Source organism: Pungitius pungitius, chromosome 20 (genome assembly GCF_949316345.1).
Source record: "Pungitius pungitius chromosome 20, fPunPun2.1, whole genome shotgun sequence".
In the NCBI taxonomy this organism is placed as follows: domain Eukaryota; kingdom Metazoa; phylum Chordata; class Actinopteri; order Perciformes; family Gasterosteidae; genus Pungitius; species Pungitius pungitius.
Genome location: NC_084919.1, coordinates 1,008,602 through 1,027,767, shown reverse-complemented (window position 1 = coordinate 1,027,767; position 19,166 = coordinate 1,008,602). Strand labels below are relative to the sequence as shown.

Here is a 19,166-nt window from a genome sequence, read left to right as displayed (position 1 = left end):
TGCTAATGGGTTTCCATAGTTATTTGAGACACGAAACAATTAAAATAAAATAGAGCCAAGGGTTAAAAAAACAACCTTTGAAGTTCTACAAAGCTTGTTTTGGACAGAGCTGGTTTTTAATCCACGATACATTTTACAGTGTGCAAGCAGGCTTCTTTTCCGGCTACTCTTACCCACAATGCTTTGCACAGCAGACATATGAGCCAGTGGGTTCAACATGTCATGTGATGAGGAAGTAGAATCCTGCATGTAACAACATGTACTTTGTGTGAAGCTGCAGTTTGTCCTGAAGGCAAATAGTTTAACACCTTCAGACCGATACGTGAGACACTGATGAGTTTCTCCCCAACAGGTTCAACCAGATCCTCAAAGTGAAGAATAAAAACACTCTCACATCAGACTCTGTTCTCTCACTGAATGTTTTTATTCAATATAAACATGTGTTACAAAGGTTTCTGCTTCTTCACGTGGTCCCTACTAGTCTACATGTAGAAGAAGACCAGGTGACAAAGGGGGGTGCACTGGTCCTCTAAACCATCTGGTCCATCCAGTCTGTTGTCATAGCAACACTTTAAAACACACACATAGCAAAAATAAAAAATTGTATATGCCTATCGACCGGCCTCCAAGTGCGTCGGCCCACTGGGCTTTTGCCCGAATCCCAAATCATGGGCAAAATAGTAATTTTTTTCCTACTATGGAAGTCAATGGTGTCCATCAACTGTCTGATTACCGACATTCTTTAAAATATCTTTCTTTGTGCTTAGCAGAATAAAAAAATCATACAGGTTTGAAACAACTTGATGGTGAGTAAATGATGACACAATTTTTATTTTTGGGTCCCTCTAAAACAAAGTAACCTATACTTGCAATTGTAAACTGGTCCATGGCACTTACACTAGTTCTCAGCTTTGTATGGGTTTTTGGGAACGGAACAGTAGATGTGCAGATCTACAGGGACCGTAAGGATAGTGTACTGGTTGGTGGTTGTGACCGATCGATTGTGGTGGGCCGGCCTGAACAAAAATACCAGGGTCCTTTTTTTGTCCCAGTCCAGCCCTGAGTGAGGAGGATTCTGTTCACGAGGACCTTTGACCCAGTTAACACACCTCAGACTGAGACCAGTCAGACTGCATACTTTGATGGTGACATGAGGACACACCCTCTCTGATGAAGGATAACAAGCTGCAACAAGCTTCACTTCACTCCGTCTGGTGGAAGCTGAAGTGAAGCACGGAGATCCTTTTCTACAGACCTGCTGAGGACAGAAGAGAGCTGCTCACTGAGGAACATCATGTCTACAAGCTCAGTAAGTGCAGCTGTGATTGGTGGAATGACATCATTGATGCTTGTGAACGTGTGATTGTTTAAAGCTGGTGAACAAGATGGCTCCTGTGTGAGCAGGCAGAGAAGCTGCTGTTAGTCTGAATGATGACGCTGTGATGAAGAAGAGGAGCTCAGTCTGATCTGGGGTCTGTGAGGACTGTTACTGATGAGGAGGGGAAGGGAGCAGACGGAGGGGCACTAGGACCCAGCAGGGACCACAGAGCTCACCTGGGCCTTTGTTCCTTACTGAAACCCACCTGAGAGACGCTCTGTTTGCTCTCACCTGCTGCTTCAGTCCTTTAAGTCCACAAAGCTTCATGTTCATTTCTTCATCTGCTTCAAACACATTGAGTCACTTTTTAGTGTTTGAATGTGTTTGTGTTTCCTTTAGTCTTCAGCTTTTCTCTTTGATCACCAGGTTGTAGTCGACCAGCTGCTACAACTCAGTTGAGGAGAAACAGCTTGTAGATTCGTCACTGCAATAAGATGTGATTGAATTCATTCCACTAGTTTAATGTGTTGAGAAGCTGAATAAAACATCCACAGAGAATGCGTACTTCACATTAATATATATTTTTCAGTTAAAGATTTTATATTTTTATATTAAAATCTTCAGCGAGACGTTGTTAAAATACGAAGGACACCTCTATGTGACCGTAGTGACGTCAACAACCCGCTGCTTGCGCATATCTTAAGTCATAATTTCAACCTTTTAAGTCATAATTTCTAACCCTTCTTTTTTGTGGTGGAAATGGGTTTCTATAGTTATTAGAGACAAACCAATTAAAATAAAATAGAGCCACGGGTTAAAAAAACAACCTTTGAAGTTGTACAAAGCTTGTTTTGGACAGTGCTGGTTTTTAAATCCACGATACATTTTACAGTGTGCAAGCAGGCTTCTTTTCCGGCTACTCTTACCCACAATGCTTTGCACAGCAGATATATGAGCCAGAGGGTTCAACATGTCATGTGATGAGGAAGTAGAATCCTGCATGTAACAACATGTACTCTGTGAGAAGCTGCAGTTTGTCCTGAAGGCAAATAGTTTAACACCTTCAGACCGATACGTGAGACACTGATGAGTTTCTCCCCAACAGGTTCAACCAGATCCTCAAAGTGAAGAATAAAAACACTCTCACATCAGACTCTGTTCTCTCACTGGATGTTTTTATTTAATATAAACATGTGTTACAAAGGTTTCTGCTTCTTCACGTGGTCCCTACTAGTCTACATGTAGAAGAAGACCAGGTGACAAAGAGGGGCTTTGGATATTGGAGGAGAGAGAAGTACACGGTTTCTAAAATGAGTTTTTTTAAGCGAATATTTGAACATCATTGGATCAGTTTTACAGCCCTATTACTAACACACAAAAACACACCCAACTGGTACGACTGGTTCACCCAAGGTTGGAAAATACCTCAAACCAGAGGCTTAAAGTCACATAATTATGGTTAATTACTAATCTTTGTTGTTGTAGCCTAGTTCCTGACTGGTTGTTATATTTGGGGTTTATATCACTATACACCATATTCACGTGGTTGGGTGGAGCAGACTCCATCACATGGAGGCTACGCTGCGTTCACAGTGGTTCACAGATTCAAAGGTGGTTGTTAAACACAATCTGGCAAAGATGTCTGCTCTTATTCTGAGAAGAGTTGAAACTTGAAACTTGAAAAAAGGAGAAAATAGATATTTTTTTAAGAAATAAGAAAAAGAAAGTGAGGAATGATAAAGAAATAAATAATAATAATACATATTTTATTCAAAACCGTTGAAGAACTGAATCAAAAATATTTTTTTTACGTTCAAACTATCAGGTTCAATTTTTTTTCTTCAAAAGATCAGAACTTTTGGATTTGGTTCCATTTGCTTCCTGTTTCACGATTATTTGATTATGAATTGATTTAGTTTGATAAATGCATTAATGTTGTTGCAGGTGAAGCTGTGAGTCTTTAAAAGGAAAGATGGAGAAAGTTAAGAAGGACATCCTCTACACTTTAGAGGAGCTCAAGGAGGAGGAGTTTGAACGGTTCAAGTGGCACCTGAAGAACAATCCAAGCCCAGGAGACCCCCGATCAATCCCACCATGTGACCTGCAGAAAGCAGACAGGATGGACACAGTGGACCTGATGGTTCTGTGCTACGACACAGACTCGGTTCAGGTGGCCGTGAAGGTTTTGGAAGAGATGCAAAAGAACAATTTGGCTGAAAAATTATCCAAAATGAACTTTACAGGTAAGTTGTTAATAAGGAACAAAGACATCAGATGCGTATAATAAAGATGCAACAGAAGTAAAGATGAGGAATGTGCTTCATAAATCCTCCTCATCTCAGGAGGGAGGGGCTCTTCTGAAGCTCCTCCCCCTCTGAAGGATGTATGAACACTAAATGAGTGACATTAATTAAATGATTAACATCAATACCATTCATAACAAATGTTATTAATAACGAGGTCCCCACTAGGGTTGGGTATCGAGAATCGAGGATTGATTGGAATCGAAACTAGCTTTGCGATTTACCCGGTATCGTTCAAAAGTTTAAGATTCGATTCCTAGTTTCGATTCTCAGTCCGCCGGCGCCGACCGGAAACCGCTGAACACCAACGAAGAAGCGTCCACCGGAAGTGTTGGCGTAACAGCGCGATCGAACATGGACAGCATCCCGGTTGTTGTGAATTTGTGACGCATCAGACGAGTGTGCGCGCTGCAAAGCGCCCCCTTCACTACCCCCCCCCGACCGCTAGCACCCCCCCATCAGCGAAAGTGTCCCTGGTTTGGGGGGTTGGGAGAGTTGGCAGTATCACACACTCATGTGTAAATGTGTTTTTGTGAGGTTCTTGAGGAAAGTCGACCCCTGTTAAAATATATTAATAATTTATAATGTTTATACAATATTCAAGTTCATAGTTTGATATTCATATTGTAGTTGAAAACAGCCCTGTTAGAAATTCATAGTAAAGTTAATAAAAAATTCATAGAATTAACATTGATGGAGAAGGTCAGACTATTTCCTTCAGAAAGACCCTTGGTTAGCTAGCTCATTTAAAATATCTTAAACTTAAACTTTTTTGACCCTGCCTCTTAAAGGAACCGGAATCGAAACAAGGAATCGGAATCGTTCAAATTCAAACGATACCCAACCCTACTCACCACCCTGTGAGGAAAACTATAACAAACTATAAATTGAGTTAATAATTGGTTTTCACTCAATGAGTGAACAGTAATTTGATCACAGACTGTGTAAACCAGCTATTATCACACTACAAATGCACAAAGTAACACAGAAAACATCTTTTTTCAGGTGAACTGAATCCTGGGGGAGGAGATCGAGGTCAAGGTGAAGAGACTTTTTGTACAAACCTTTAATTATTACACACTTCAAGTATTTCCATCTTCATAGTTCACAGTCAGTGTTGTGGGGAGCTTCAGATGCAGCGAAATACAACCAATAGATTAATCCAAGGGAACTATTACACCATTTAATATATTATTATACAATTAAAGTAAAGCACTATCTGGTTTGTGTCATCTTTTTTTTGTTTATTCAGAGATTTTCACCAACTGTCAACGTGAACTCAAATCCAACCTGAAGGAGAAGTTCCAGTCTGTGTTTGAGGGCATCGCTGAAGCAGGAAACCCAACCCTTCTGAATGAGATCAACACAGAGCTCTACATCACAGAGGGAGGGACTGCAGAGGTCAATGAAGAACATGAGGTCAGACAGATTGAAACAGCATCCTGGAGACCAGAAACAACCATCAGACTAGAAGACCTCTTCAAAGCCTCAGCTGGAGGAGAAGAACCAATCAGAACAGTGATGACTAAGGGAGTGGCTGGCATTGGGAAAACAGTCTTAACACAGAAGTTCACTCTGGACTGGGCTGAAGACAAAGACCACCAGGACATACAGTTCACATTTCCATTCACCTTCAGAGAGCTGAATGTGCTGAGAGAAAAGAGGTTCAGCTTGGTGGAACTTGTTCATCACTTCTTCAGTGAAACCAGAGAAGCAGGAATCTGCAGGTTTGAAGAGTTCCAGGTTGTGTTCATCTTTGACGGTCTGGATGAGTGTCGACTTCCTCTGGACTTCCACAACAATGAGATCCTGACTGATGTCACAGAGACCTCCTCAGTGGATGTGCTCCTCACAAACCTCATCAGGGGGAAGCTGCTTCCCTCTGCTCGCCTCTGGATAACCACACGACCTGCAGCAGCCAATCAGATCCCTCCTGAGTGTGTTGGCATGGTGACAGAGGTCAGAGGGTTCACTGACCCCCAGAAGGAGGAGTACTTCAGGAAGAGGTTCAGAGATGAGGAGCAGGCCACCGTGATCATCTCTCACATCAAGACCTCACAAAGCCTCCACATCATGTGCCACATCCCAGTCTTCTGCTGGATCACTGCTGGAGTTCTGGAGGACGTGTTGAAGACCAGAGAGGGAGGAGAGCTGCCCAAGACCCTGACTGAGATGTACATCCACTTCCTGGTGGTTCAGTCCAAAGTGAAGAAGGTCAAGTACGATGGAGGAGCTGAGACGGATCCACACTGGAGTCCAGAGAGCAGGAAGATGATCGAGTCTCTGGGAAAACTGGCCTTTGATCAGCTGCAGAAAGGTCACCTGATCTTCTATGAATCTGACCTGACAGAGTGTGGCATCGATATCAGAGCAGCCTCAGTGTGCTCAGGAGTGTTCACTCAGATCTTTAGAAAGGAGAAAGGACTGTTCAAGGAGGTGTTCTGCTTCGTCCATCTGAGTGTTCAGGAGTTTCTGGCTGCTCTTCATGTCCATCTGACCTTCATCAACTCTGGTGTCAATCTGCTGTCCACCTCCATGTGGTTTAAAATCAAACGTAAACCAAAACGTTTCTACCAGAGTGCTGTGGACAAGGCCTTAAAGAGTCCTAATGGACACCTGGACTTGTTCCTCCGCTTCCTCCTGGGTCTTTCACTGGAGACCAATCAGAATTCTCTACAAGGTCTGCTGACACAGACAGGAAGTTGCTCACAGACCAATCAGGAGACAGTCCAGTACATCAAGGAGAAGATCAGTGAGATTGTGTCTCCAGAGAAAAGCATCAATCTGTTCCACTGTCTGAATGAACTGAATGATGTTTCTCTAGTGGAGGAGATCCAAAGGTCCCTTAGATCAGGACGTCTCTCCACACATGAACTGTCTCCTGGTCAGTGGTCAGCTGTGGTCTTCATCTTACTGTCATCAAAAGAAGATCTGGAGGTGTTTGACCTGAAGAAATACTCTGCTTCAGAGGAGGCTCTTCTGAGGCTGCTGCCAGTGGTCAAAGCCTCCAACAAAGCTCTGTAAGTAAAGACAGTTAGATTCATTCATCATGACTTCAACATGATGTCATCTTTTCTACTTATTGTTCATGTTTACTTCATCATTGTCTCTTCAGACTGAGTGACTGTAACCTCTCATGGAGAAGCTGTGAAGATCTGTCCTCAGTCCTCAGCTCATGGTTCTCTAGTCTGAGAGAACTGGATCTGAGTAACAACGACCTGCAGGATTCAGGAGTGAAGCTGCTGTGTGATGGACTGAAGAGTCCACACTGTGACCTGGAGACTCTCAGGTCAGATTAAGTTAGTTTGTCTTCAATGATTTAAATGTGTCTCTAAACTTTCAGCTCCATGCAGAGTAAAAAGGATCTTTCTTAATCTATGAATTTGTTCATCAAGATTTCAGGTTTCATAAACATATTTTTCATCATAAAATCATCCAGAACTAAAGAGCCAGAGGAACTAAAGTAGGAGACAAAACTCAGGACTAACTCAGGACTGTCTTGTAGACGAGACAAACTTCTCACACAATAGTTTAAAAAATAGTGTCTGAAACACAATGTTCCTTCACAATAAAACATCACAGATTCATCCTGTTGTTCCTCTTATTTAGGCTTATGACGTCATGTTTGATGTAATTAATTAATGAAAAGGAGAAAAGCAGAAGTAGGAAAGAGAATGAAGACTTTAATGTCTCTACGGTAACGATCTGATGAGAGTTTGATGGATGTTTATTTCTTATTTAGAAAGTAAATAACAAACAGTTAGATCAGAAGATAAAGATGAATTTCTCATTTACACTCCCTTTGTGCTCTACATCTTTCATTAAAACAAGTCAGATAGAGGATAGAGAAGTCTATCTTGAATTTAACTCTTATAAACATTAAATATCTGCCTCATCATGATATTGATACTAAAGTACTTCCTGTAATCAATAGAGCACAATTAACTAATTTGTTCTTCTTGTTTAAAGAAGAACAAAATAAATCATAAATACTTTCACTGAGCTAATTTCCATTGTTCTTACTGATTGTATTTTATCAGGATTTCATTTTAACACAAATGTTTGTTTTCTTCTTGTTAATCATTGTCTCTTCAGACTCAGTGGCTGTAACCTCTCAGGGGGAAGCTGTGAAGTTCTGTCCTCAGTCCTCAGCTCCCAGTCCTCTAGTCTGAGAGACCTGGATCTGAGTAACAACAACCTGAAGGATTCAGGAGTGTGGTACCTACGTCATGGACTGAAGAGTCCACACTGTGACCTGGAGACTCTCAGGTCAGATTAAGTTAGTTTTTCTTCAATGATTTAAATGTGTCTCTAAACTATCAGCTCCATGCAGAGTAAAAATGATCTTTCTTAATCTATGAATTTGTTCATCAAGATTTCAGGTTTCATAAACATATTTTTCATCATAAAATCCTCCAGAACTAAAGAGCCAGAGGAACTAAAGTAGGAGACAAAACTCAGGACTAACTCAGGACTGTCTTGTAGACGAGACAAACTTCTCACACAATAGTTTAAAAAATAGTGTCATGACCCGGCTCAAAGGAGATGACGAACACGGGAGAGACTCAGTATTTGTATTTGTTTATTTATTTGAGCAGTACACATGGTGCTCAAAAGGAGTGAACTGAAGCAAAATCTTATGAGAGCCCACCCCCAAGTACAATAAAATAAATAAAGTAACAATAATAAAATCAAACAAACAAAAAGTAAAAAATAAAAAAGAACATTTCTGAGCATTTCAAACAGCTACATTTCAAGCATTCATTCATGCTCCCTGTAGAAGCCTTTTCAGTTGGTCCCTTTACTCCCTGATCAGCTCCTTCCGGTGGCTGAGCTGGATATCTTGACGCGTGTAGTTTTAAAGATGAGGAGTAGAAATTGATCCGGTTCGGTGCAATGACCATTTATTGCTCTTCCGTGGAAAGAATTTACAAACCAAAATGAAGTAAAAAATAATAAACACAATTCAACTAATGTAGTCTCTTATATGGTGGGAGACGGCTTGTCACGTCATGGCTCCTCACGGTCAAAAGACTGTTTCCTTCTCAGCCACACCCACTGCTCGGTCTTCCTGTCTTTAAGGCCTGCCCACACACACACCCACACACACACACACACACTACTATTTGAGGAAAGAAACATGAATATACAGTAGCTCAATATGGCTCCTACACTCCCCTTAGTGGCAACACATTTCTTCTTGTCTGTTTATTTCAAAAGTCTTTTGTTTGTATTTAACTTTGAACAGGTTGATGTTTGGACATCGTTTCAACTCCATCTCCAGTTTATTCCACAATTGTACACCATTAACTGTTGGACTAACATTTTTCAAAGTTGTGCTATGTTTCTGAATCCTAAAGTTTAATTCATCACGTAGTTCATAACAGCCAGTACGTTCTTGGAACCTTCTTTGTATTTGGTTTGGTAACAATTTATACCTTGCTTTGAATAACATCTGTACAGTTTGGAAGTCAACAATGTCACAAAACTTCATGATCTTTGAATTTAAAAATAATGAGTTTGCGTGGTCCAAAAACCCAACTTTATGAATTACTCGGATAGCTCTTTTTTGCAACAATACTATTGGTTTAACTGTGTTTTATAAGTACTACCCCAAACCACAGTACAATAATATAAGTAGGGCAAAATCAGAGAACAGTATAAGGTATGTAGAGCTTTGATGTTTAAAATGTGCTTTGCTTTTGCTATTACTGAAATGCTTCTAGAAGTTTTCGTAGATATATATTTAATGTGAGATTTCCAAGTAATTCTGTCATCAATAATCACACCAAGGAATTTGATTTCATGCACTTGCTCGATAACAGCACCCTCTATCTGAATTGCTTCCTGAGCATTGGAATTACAGTTGCCAAATATCATCATTTTGCTTTTACTCAGATTTAGAGATGATTTATTTTGTTTGAACCACTTGTTGACACTTTTGAGTTCCCAGTTAACAATCCGACACAGCTGCTGTAAGTCGTCTCCTGATGCAAAAATATTTGTATCGTCAGCAAACAAGATAAATTTAAGTACTTCAGACGTTTTACAAATATCGTTAATGTACATATTAAACTATTTTGGGCCCAGAATAGAACCTTGAGGTAAACCACAGACAATTTGTCGACAACTCGACTGATAACCACCAATTTTCACACATTGTTTTCTATTTTTTAAGTAACTGGTAACCCACTGTAGAGCTACCCCCCTAATTCCATAATGTTCTAGTTTATTAATTAATATATCATAGTTTATTGTATCAAATGCTTTACTCAGGTCAATAAATAACCCTATTGCACCTTTCTTGTTATCTACAGCATTAGTTATTTCTTCAGTTATATCAAAGAGCGCGTGTGAGGTTGAGTGATTGTTCCTGAAACCAAACTGATTGTCCGAGATTAAATTACACCTTTCGATAAAGCTGTCAAGTCTAGAGTTAAAAACCTTTTCTAAGATTTTAGAGAATTGCGGTAAAAGGGAAACAGGCCTATAGTTTGTAAAGAGATGTTTATCTCCTGCTTTGAACAGAGGAATTACTTTTGCCACTTTCATACTATCCAGATGTAAGTTAACGGCTTAGAGATACTTTCAATAACAGTTTTTAAAGTTTTCATGTCCATGTCATGGTAATCTGTTGAGGTCTTATTTTTACACCCTTTAACAATGTCCAGTATCTCCTTTTCCTCCACAGGACTGAGGAACAAGGACATAGGATTTGTGTCTATCAGTTCACAATTATAGTTTTCAACGTTTGCAATTTTTGCAGCAAGGTTCGGTCCACCATCGACAAAGAATTTATTAAATGTTTCGACTACTTCATTCATATTATTTAAAGTGTTATCCTCATCTTTGAAATATTTTGGATACTTAATCGTTCTTGGTTTATTTCTAATTATACTATTTAAGATGTTCCATAAACGTTTAATATTATTCTTATTAGTATCTAACAACTTATTATAATAATCCTGTTTACATTTTCTAATGATACCTGTCAGTTTATTTTTATATTTCTTATATTTATCCTCAGCTTCTTTTGTTTTGTTATTTATAAAGTTTTTGTAAAGCTTATTTTTTTTCTTGCAAGCATTTAGTAAACCTTTAGACATCCATGGTGTTTCTTTACACTTTCTGTTTTTACAATATTTCTTCATTGGGCAGTTTTTGTCGTATACCTTTTGAAATACTCGCGTAAACTCATCATAAGCCACATTCGTGTCATTCTCTCTGTACACAATACTCCAGTCTTGAGCTAAAAGCTCCTTTTTGAATGCATCAATAGTTTTCTCTGTTTTTACCCTTCTAAACCAATACTTGTTTTCCTCTTCATCTTTTACATATCCATTTTTATACAAAACGAAGACTGGAAGGTGATCACTAATATCGTTTATCATTAATCCGCTGACTGTGTCACTCTCTATTTCATTTGAGAAAATGTTGTCAATCAAGGTGGCACTATGGGTTGTTATTCTACTCGGTTTGGTTATTAGAGGAAACAGACCTATACTAAATAAGGTATTTATAAATTCGTCCGTCTTTTTATGTTTATATGGGTTAAACAGATCGATGTTGAGGTCTCCCCCCACAAACATGACTTTATGATTGAATCCTGAAAAGTGCTCCTCCATCCAATTAGAAAAAACATCTATATCAGAGCCAGGTGTTCTATAAATAGAACTCACAATAATATTTTTCTTTTTTTGCCTTGTAATTTCTACAGTAAGGCATTCAAGTGTATCATCCACCACCATTGTCTTATTTTCCATTACTTTATAACTATAGTTGGAGTCTATAAACATAGCTACGCCCCCACCATGCTTGTTCTTTCTGTTCATACTTACAAATTCATAACCATCAATAGAAAACTCAAATTCTCTGTCATTATTAATCCATGTTTCTGTTATTAGAATGACACTGAATGGTGTGGAAAACTGTTTTAAGAAGCTTTTGATGTGGTCAAAGTTTGCATAGAGGCTTCGACTATTGAAGTGGATTACAGTGCCTTAACGTTCTTAAGTTTACTATTGTAAAGATCCTCTGTATAGTATTGACAGTCATTGGTAGCTCTAGAAAAAAAGTTATTTTCAGGGTCGATGTCGATCTCCGTGTTCTGTAAGTCGTATTGAGAGAATGTAAAATCCTGGGAGTTTGCTTCAGCAATTCTCCTTATTGGTCCAAGTCGGTGTTTCCTATAGAACTATATGTATTACTAGACATGTGAAATTATGTGCTTTTACATACCAAAATCCATACGTTTTTCCCGGTGTTTATACTGGATGTGGTGTACTGCTGCGTGGACGTATAATGAGTTCGTCATATCTCAAGAAGGCGATCTCCCCCCTTTCTCGTGCAGCTCTCAGCTCCGGCATCAGTTCTTTACGTTTTCTTTTGATTAATTCGGTGTAGTCCTCGTTAATGAAGATTTTTGTTCCTTTGAGTCGTTTAGCGCGCTTCAAGATTTCCTCTCGATCCTTCCACCGCAGTAGTCTGGCGATGATGGGTCTCGGCCAGTCTCCCTACGCGGTGAGCCCTCTCCACCTCGACCACGTGATGTAGCTGGAGCTTCTCCTTCCATATTTCCTTCACTTTTTCCTCGGCGTCGGCCCAAGTCTCTCCGGGCGACTCCAACACTCCCTCAAAGACCAGATTGTTTCTGCGGCTCTGTCCCTCCAGATACTCCAGTTTATCCGTGATAATGTGCAAATTGTCACATACTTTATAAAAGTCGGTTTGCAAAGTGTTTGTGCGCTCCGTGAGTTTCAGATTCTGTTCTTTTAAAGTTTCCACCTCACCTTGCGTGAACTGCAGGCTTGTTTTTAGCTCTTGAATGTCCTTTGTCTGTAAATCCAATCGGTTGTTAGTAGATTCCATTATTATTTTTATGAATCCTCTAAAGTTCTCCTGTTGTTGATGGAGCAGATCCTTAAAGATGTCCTTTTGTTCATCCAGTAACTCAGTAATTCGACTCAGGCTTACGTACTCCTCTTCCGTTGTCTCCACATCTCCTTGTAGCTTCGTCTCTGATCTAGTCGGTTTGGGCATGTTTCTTTCCTCTCTCTACAAAAAGTTGTTTGAATGAAATTTCGGTCGTCAATCACCAGAAGGATGATGATTAGTAAAAAGGTTAACGATTCACCGCACGCTGCCACGAATTATCTGCTTTCCTTTCGTATGCTAAAGGATCTATTTCCTTAGCCTTCTCAAACGTTGATCCTAGTGCAAAGCTGATATCAAAATATATTTATTTAAGCAAAGTAACAAAACCAAAAGTAAAGCAACTATGAGGTGTGTAGGTCAGTAGTTTCACTCATGTCAGTGTGGGTGCTTGATCATGTTGGTGGAGTGTTGTGAACATAAATTAAACGCCAAAAGACCCAAACTACGGTGCAGACGCCGGCCAGCAGGCAGGAACCATGTGCTCCTGTACTGCCAGAACGCAACAGCTGCTCCAATCAGGTTGATGGCATTACCTCTGGGAAACAGACAATGATGTCACCGACATGAACCAATAGGCAGGGCCGTCACAATAGTGTCTGAAACACAATGTTTGTTTTCTTCTTGTTAATCATTGTCTCTTCAGACTGAGTGACTGTAACCTCTCAGAGAGAAGCTGTGAAGATCTGTCCTCAGTCCTCAGATCCCAGTCCTCTAGTCTGAGAGAACTGGATCTGAGTAACAACGACCTGCAGAATTCAGGAGTGAAGCTGCTGTCTGATGGACTGAAGAGTCCACACTGTGACCTGGAGACTCTCAGGTCAGATTAAGTTAGTTTGTCTTCAATGATTTAAATGTGTCTCTAAACTTTCAGCTCCATGCAGAGTAAAAATGATCTTTCTTAATCTATGAATTTGTTCATCAAGATTTCAGGTTTCATAAACATATTTTTCATCATAAAATCATCCAGAACTAAAGAGCCAGAGGAACTGTCTCCCTCTTGTAGACGAGACAAACTTCTTACACAATAGTTTAAAAAATAGTGTCTGAAACACAATGTTCCTTCACAATAAAACATCACAGATTCATCCTGTTGTTCCTCTTATTTAGGCTTATGACGTCATGTTTGATGTAATTAGTGAATGAAAAGGAGAAAAGCAGAAGTAGGAAAGAGAATGAAGACTTTAATGTCTCTACAGTGACGATCTGATGAGAGTTTGATGGGTGTTTATTTCTAATTTTTAAACGTTACAAACACAAAATCAGAAGATAAAGATTATTTTCTCATTTACGCTCCCTTTGTGCTCTACATCTTTCATCAAAACAAGTCAGAGGTTAGAGAAGTCTATCTTTGTATTTAACTCTTATAAACATTAAATATCTGCCTCATCATGATATTGATACTAAAATACTTCCTGTAATCAATAGAGCACAATTGACTAATTTGTTCTTCTTGTTTAAAGAAGAACAAAATAAATTGTAAATACTTTCACTGAGCTAATTTCCATTGTTCTTACTGATTGTATTTTATCAGGATTTCATTTTAACACAAATGTTTGTTTTCTTCTTGTTAATCATTGTCTCTTCAGACTGAGTCTCTGTAACCTCTCAGAGAGAAGCTGTGAAGATCTGTCCTCAGTCCTCAGATCCCAGTCCTCTAGTCTGAGAGAACTGGATCTGAGTAACAACCGCCTGCAGAATTCAGGAGTGAAAATGCTGTCTGATGGACTGAAGAGTCCACACTGTCACCTGGAGACTCTCAGGTCAGATTAAGTTAGTTTGTCTTCAATGATTTAAATGTGTCTCTAAACTTTCAGCTCCATGCAGAGTAAAAATGATCTTTCTTAATCTATGAATTTGTTCATCAAGATTTCAGGTTTCATAAACATATTTTTCATCATAAAATCATCCAGAACTAAAGAGCCAGAGGAACTGTCTCCCTCTTGTAGACGAGACAAACTTCTTACACAATAGTTTAAAAAATAGTGTCTGAAACACAATGTTCCTTCACAATAAAACATCACAGGTTCATCCTGTTGTTCCTCTTATTTAGGCTTATGACGTCATGTTTGATGTAATTAATTAATGAAAAGGAGAAAAGCAGAAGTAGGAAAGAGAATGAAGACTTTAATGTCTCTACGGTAACGATCTGATGAGAGTTTGATGGATGTTTATTTCTAATTTAGAAAGTAAATATTGTGAAATCAGAAGATAAAGATGAATTTCTCATTTACGCTCCCTTTGTGCTCTACATCTTTCATTAAAACAAGTCAGATAGAGGATAGAGAAGTCTATCTTTGTATTTAACTCTTATAAACATTAAATATCTGCCTCATCATGATATTGATACTAAAGTACTTCCTGTAATCAATAGAGCACAATTAACTAATTTGTTCTTCTTGTTTAAAGAAGAACAAAATAAATTGTAAATACTTTCACTGAGCTAATTTCCATTGTTCTTACTGATTGTTTTTTTTTAGGATTTCATTTTAACACAAATGTTATTTTCTTCTTGTTAATCATTGTCTCTTCAGACTGAGTGGCTGTGACCTCTCAGAGAGAAGCTGTGAAGATCTGTCCTCAGTCCTCAGCTCCCAGTCCTCTAGTCTGAGAGAACTGGATCTGAGTGACAACGACCTGGAGGATTCAGGAGTGAAGCTGCTGTGTGATGGACTGAAGAGTCCACACTGTCACCTGGAGACTCTCAGGTCAGGATTCAATTAATGTCTTTATTTACCTCAACGCTTCATTCTTCTCCTTCATAAGATTCTTCTTGCTTGCATGATTTCAATCAAATATGTTTCTTCCAATTATTTCCATAAACGTGTTGTAGAGTTTGTTTTCAATATTTAAATTGTTTCAGGTACCAGGATTGATACCAAGGACGCAGATCTATATTTTGATTGTCAATGAAAACAAAACACTGGTGGGGGGTCACACAGTGTTAGAATTAGAAATATTGGAGATCAATCATAGTGATCAGCAACCAATCAGATGGTTGATGGACTTTAGTGGGTCTTTGGTTGTGACTGGAAACCAGTCAGTGACCATGTTGATGTGACCCATCAGTACTCAACAGTATCTCAGTCCTGCAGTGACCTTCCAGCCCTCACAGCTCCCTCAGGTCATGTGACATGTGTGTTGTTTTGTGTGTCTGCAGCCTGTCAGGCTGTCTGATCACAGAGGAAGGCTGTGCTTCTCTGGTCTCAGCTCTGAGCTCCAACCCCTCCCACCTGAGAGAGCTGGACCTGAGCTACAACCATCCAGGAGACTCGGGAATGATGCTGCTTTCTGATGGACTGAAGGATCCTCGCTGGAGACTGGAGACTCTCAGGTATGAAGAGACTGCAGCCACAGACCATCAGTCTGGTAGAGGAGGAAGAGCTGGAGACCTTTTCTCTGTCTGGTCATGTGACCCTGAGACACCAAGCTGACCTCAAACTACCAGAGACTCAAACGGTTTGTGTCCCTCATGCAGGGCCGGCTCGATCCCATTGGCTGCCGTAGGCGATACTAAGATTTGTAAATCTAAATATAAAATAAACAAACTAAAACTAAATACGTAAAATAGGTAAAAATAGAATCTTCGTCCATCCTGTGGTTTGGGATTGGTATGATATGGTCCTCTACTGATTAATTCAGGTCCCACTAAACCAGACCGGGTTGGCCAGTCAGCTGATTAATGGGTTCCTCCTGATGGACTCATGGACATCAGAACTTGTTGTATTAGGTGTAAAGTAAAATAAAGCTCATTAAATAGACTCACCTGCTGCATGCTGTGTGTTTGCTGGCTGCTGTGCTGCGTGTGCCAGGTGTGATCCCACATGTCTCTGCACCTGCAGCTGTATTCAAGCACAGAGAAGAACCACATCAGTGAAGTTCTTTAAAATGATGAAACGATGGAGAATGGGGTTGTTAAAGTGATGCAGCGTGTCTGACGTCCTGCCTGCGTATCGTCGCTGTCACTGTGTCACGTGTCCAGAGGCAGGTGGTAAACGTGGCGCTGACGTGCAAAGCGGAGCTCGGTGACCCGACCTGCAGCACGGACTGCTGGACCGAGCCGGAGCAGCAACTCCATCCCCACAAAGGACCATGTGTGGACATGTCAATGTGTGCATGGCCTACCAGGGGAAGACCAGGGGCTGCAGATGTGTAGATGCTTGGCTCTGCATGGATGTGCAGGTTGACTCGTCATAGCGGCTGTTGGTCACGTGACGTCCTGGGGACGTTATTCTCAGGGTTATTTTCCCTGTTTGTAACACGTCCAGCAGCAGGAACCACCAACGTCCTCAATAGGTCCTTTTTACTTTCACCCTGTGTACCTGCCATCTTCTGTGTGGTAAAGTATACTTTTAATCCTTAAGATTTATTCATCACTATCAGAGTGGATTCTCTTTTAGGCTGAAAATAAAAACCTTTAAGTATCGATTAATCAGTTCAGCGTCACAATGAAGCTTCTCAGAATGTTTCCTGGATTCAGTGTGTGTTCCATGGAGAGAAGGAGGTGTGGTGCTGGGGCCACTCAGAGCCTTCAGTTTACCCAGAATGCTTCTTGCTCGCTGGCTGCTAGCGGCTCCGGTCTTGGTTTCACTTTCTCCCAAACCGGTCCATGTCTGAATCGGACCTCGTCTGCGTCAGAAGAGCCAAACGTTTCACATCCGTTTGGAGCTGAAACGACACCTGACAGCAACAACGTGATTGGTTCAGAGACACAGGGTCTGATTGGTTGGTTGTTTAAACGTGGACACGCCCACATCAGCTGACAGCGTGATGCTGGGAGACGACTGAGGGACACATAGATCATCTTCCTTTCTGAAGATGGTCACATGTCACATGTTGTGTTCACAGCTTGTTGTCACTGAACCACAAGGACAAAGAAACCACTTGATGCAGGTTTAAACTTTGATTCACTGACTGCTGAAGGACACTGAGGGACATGGAAGATGATGCTCAGTAGAATACTGATGATAATAGATGATCAGAAGAAGAAGAGGTGGTCCATGTGGACATGAAGGACCAAGCTGTGTGTATGAGAGTGATGTCATGTCCATGTCTCCATGCTGCTCTGACCCCCCTCCTCCTTTCAGGGTGGAGCCTGCTGGAGTCCGATGGATGACACCAGGTCTGAGGAAATGTAAGTGAGCTTTGAGTTGGATTCATCACACTGTGACATCACTCATTCACCTCTGTGATGTCATCATCAAAGTGTCACTAGATGAACACATGATTAATAACTGCAGCTGTTTTGTGTCTTGTTCTCTCATCAGATTCCTGTGAACTCACAATCGACACAAACACCGTAAACAGAGACCTCAAACTGTCTGACAATAACAGGAAGGTGACACGTGTGAAGGAGGTTCAGTCATATCCTGATCATCAAGACAGATTTGACCTCTGTCCTCAGCTGCTGTGTGGAACTGGTCTGACTGGTCGCTGTTACTGGGAGGTCGAGTGGAGCGGAAGAGTTTATGTATCAGTGAGTTACAGAGGAATCAAGAGGAAAGGAGTCAGTTATGACTGTTGGTTTGGAGAGAATCATCAGTCCTGGAGTCTGATCTGCTCTTATGGAGATTACTATGTCCTTCACAATAAGACATTAACACGCATCTACTCCTCCTCCTCCTCTGGTAGAGTAGCAGTGTATGTGGACTGTCCTGCTGGCTCTCTGTCCTTCTTCAGAGTCTCCTCTGACTCACTGATCCACCTCCACACCTTCAGCACCACATTCACTGAACCTCTTTATCCTGGGTTCAGGTTCAGTTCTGGTTCCTCAGTGTATCTGTGTCCTCTTTAGGACGGAGAGTCTCCTCCTGGTGGAGAACCTTCCTCTCTGCTCACCACATAGTTGTAGATGTAGGTTCATCAGGATCAGGAATCAGGAAACGTTTATTGCCATCATATGTTGGACATACATGGTGCAGACAGAAGACCGTACAATAATGACGACATAGTACAGATAAGATAAAAATAAAAGTGTAATAAACTATATGCTATGGGTTAGTAGCCTAAAAACTGAAGCTATGGGTTAGTAAGTTAGAGGAGATAAGATTAAATGGACCGAGAGGCAGAGACGTGTTTCCCCAGCTTCACGTGCTGCTTCCTGTCGGACAGGAAGTCAGGGATCCACTTGCAGGTGGAGTCGGTCACGTTCAGCTGGGAGAGTTTGTCCTGCAGTAGAGACGTGATGATGGTGTTGAAGGCAGAGCTGAAGTCCACAAACAGGATCCTGGTGTAGGTTCCTGGGGAGTCCAGATGCTGGAGGACGAAGTGGAGGACCATGTTGACAGCATCTTCTACAGACCTGTTGGCTCTGTAGGCAAGCGTTTTTACAATTGTGATTGATCTTATTTATTCCTCCACTCAAAGACAATTATTACTTTAGAGTTTCAGATTATTCACACACAATGTATCTGTTAATAAATGATGATGTTGTTATGGAGTAAACTTCTCAGCAGTCTGTGAAATTATCAGAAAAGGAAACCAGCTGATGTCAAGTACATTTTAGACTGTAGTACATTTATTTTGAATTTAGCAGATTTAGGTTAACTATACTAAAAATAGTGAATGAATATTTGAGGATCTTTCATTATAGACTGAAGTCGGTCAATTAGCTG

General features: G+C 40.5%; 1 protein-coding gene across 2 annotated transcripts; it reads left to right on the top strand.

Moving 5' to 3' along the window:
• Positions 1-1,195: 1,195 nt before the first annotated feature.
• LOC134107833 (NACHT, LRR and PYD domains-containing protein 3-like) lies at positions 1,196-18,990 on the top strand. 2 transcript variants are annotated; one of them, XM_062559718.1, is made up of 12 exons: positions 1,196-1,309; positions 3,263-3,561; positions 4,627-4,662; positions 4,874-6,641; positions 6,737-6,910; positions 7,717-7,890; positions 13,199-13,372; positions 14,142-14,315; positions 15,087-15,260; positions 15,713-15,886; positions 17,640-17,686; positions 17,820-18,990. In XM_062559718.1, the coding sequence occupies exons 2-12, from the start codon at positions 3,291-3,293 to the stop codon at positions 18,344-18,346; spliced, it is 3,693 nt and encodes a 1,230-aa protein (XP_062415702.1). In that variant the 5' UTR covers positions 1,196-1,309; positions 3,263-3,290; the 3' UTR covers positions 18,347-18,990. The 2 variants fall into 2 exon arrangements, with proteins under 2 accessions (XP_062415702.1, XP_062415703.1); XM_062559719.1 differs by lacking the exons at positions 14,142-14,315; positions 15,087-15,260.
• Positions 18,991-19,166: the final 176 nt, after the last annotated feature.

Excerpts from the sequence above, each read along its gene's own strand:
- LOC134107833 (XM_062559718.1), top strand. The coding sequence starts at position 3,291 with ATGGAGAAAGTTAAGAAGGACATCCTCTACACTTTAGAGGAGCTCAAG. Across the intron at positions 7,891-13,198 it reads TGTGACCTGGAGACTCTCAG|ACTGAGTGACTGTAACCTCT; the intron begins GTCAGATTAAGT and ends TTGTCTCTTCAG. Across the intron at positions 15,261-15,712 it reads TGTCACCTGGAGACTCTCAG|CCTGTCAGGCTGTCTGATCA; the intron begins GTCAGGATTCAA and ends GTGTGTCTGCAG.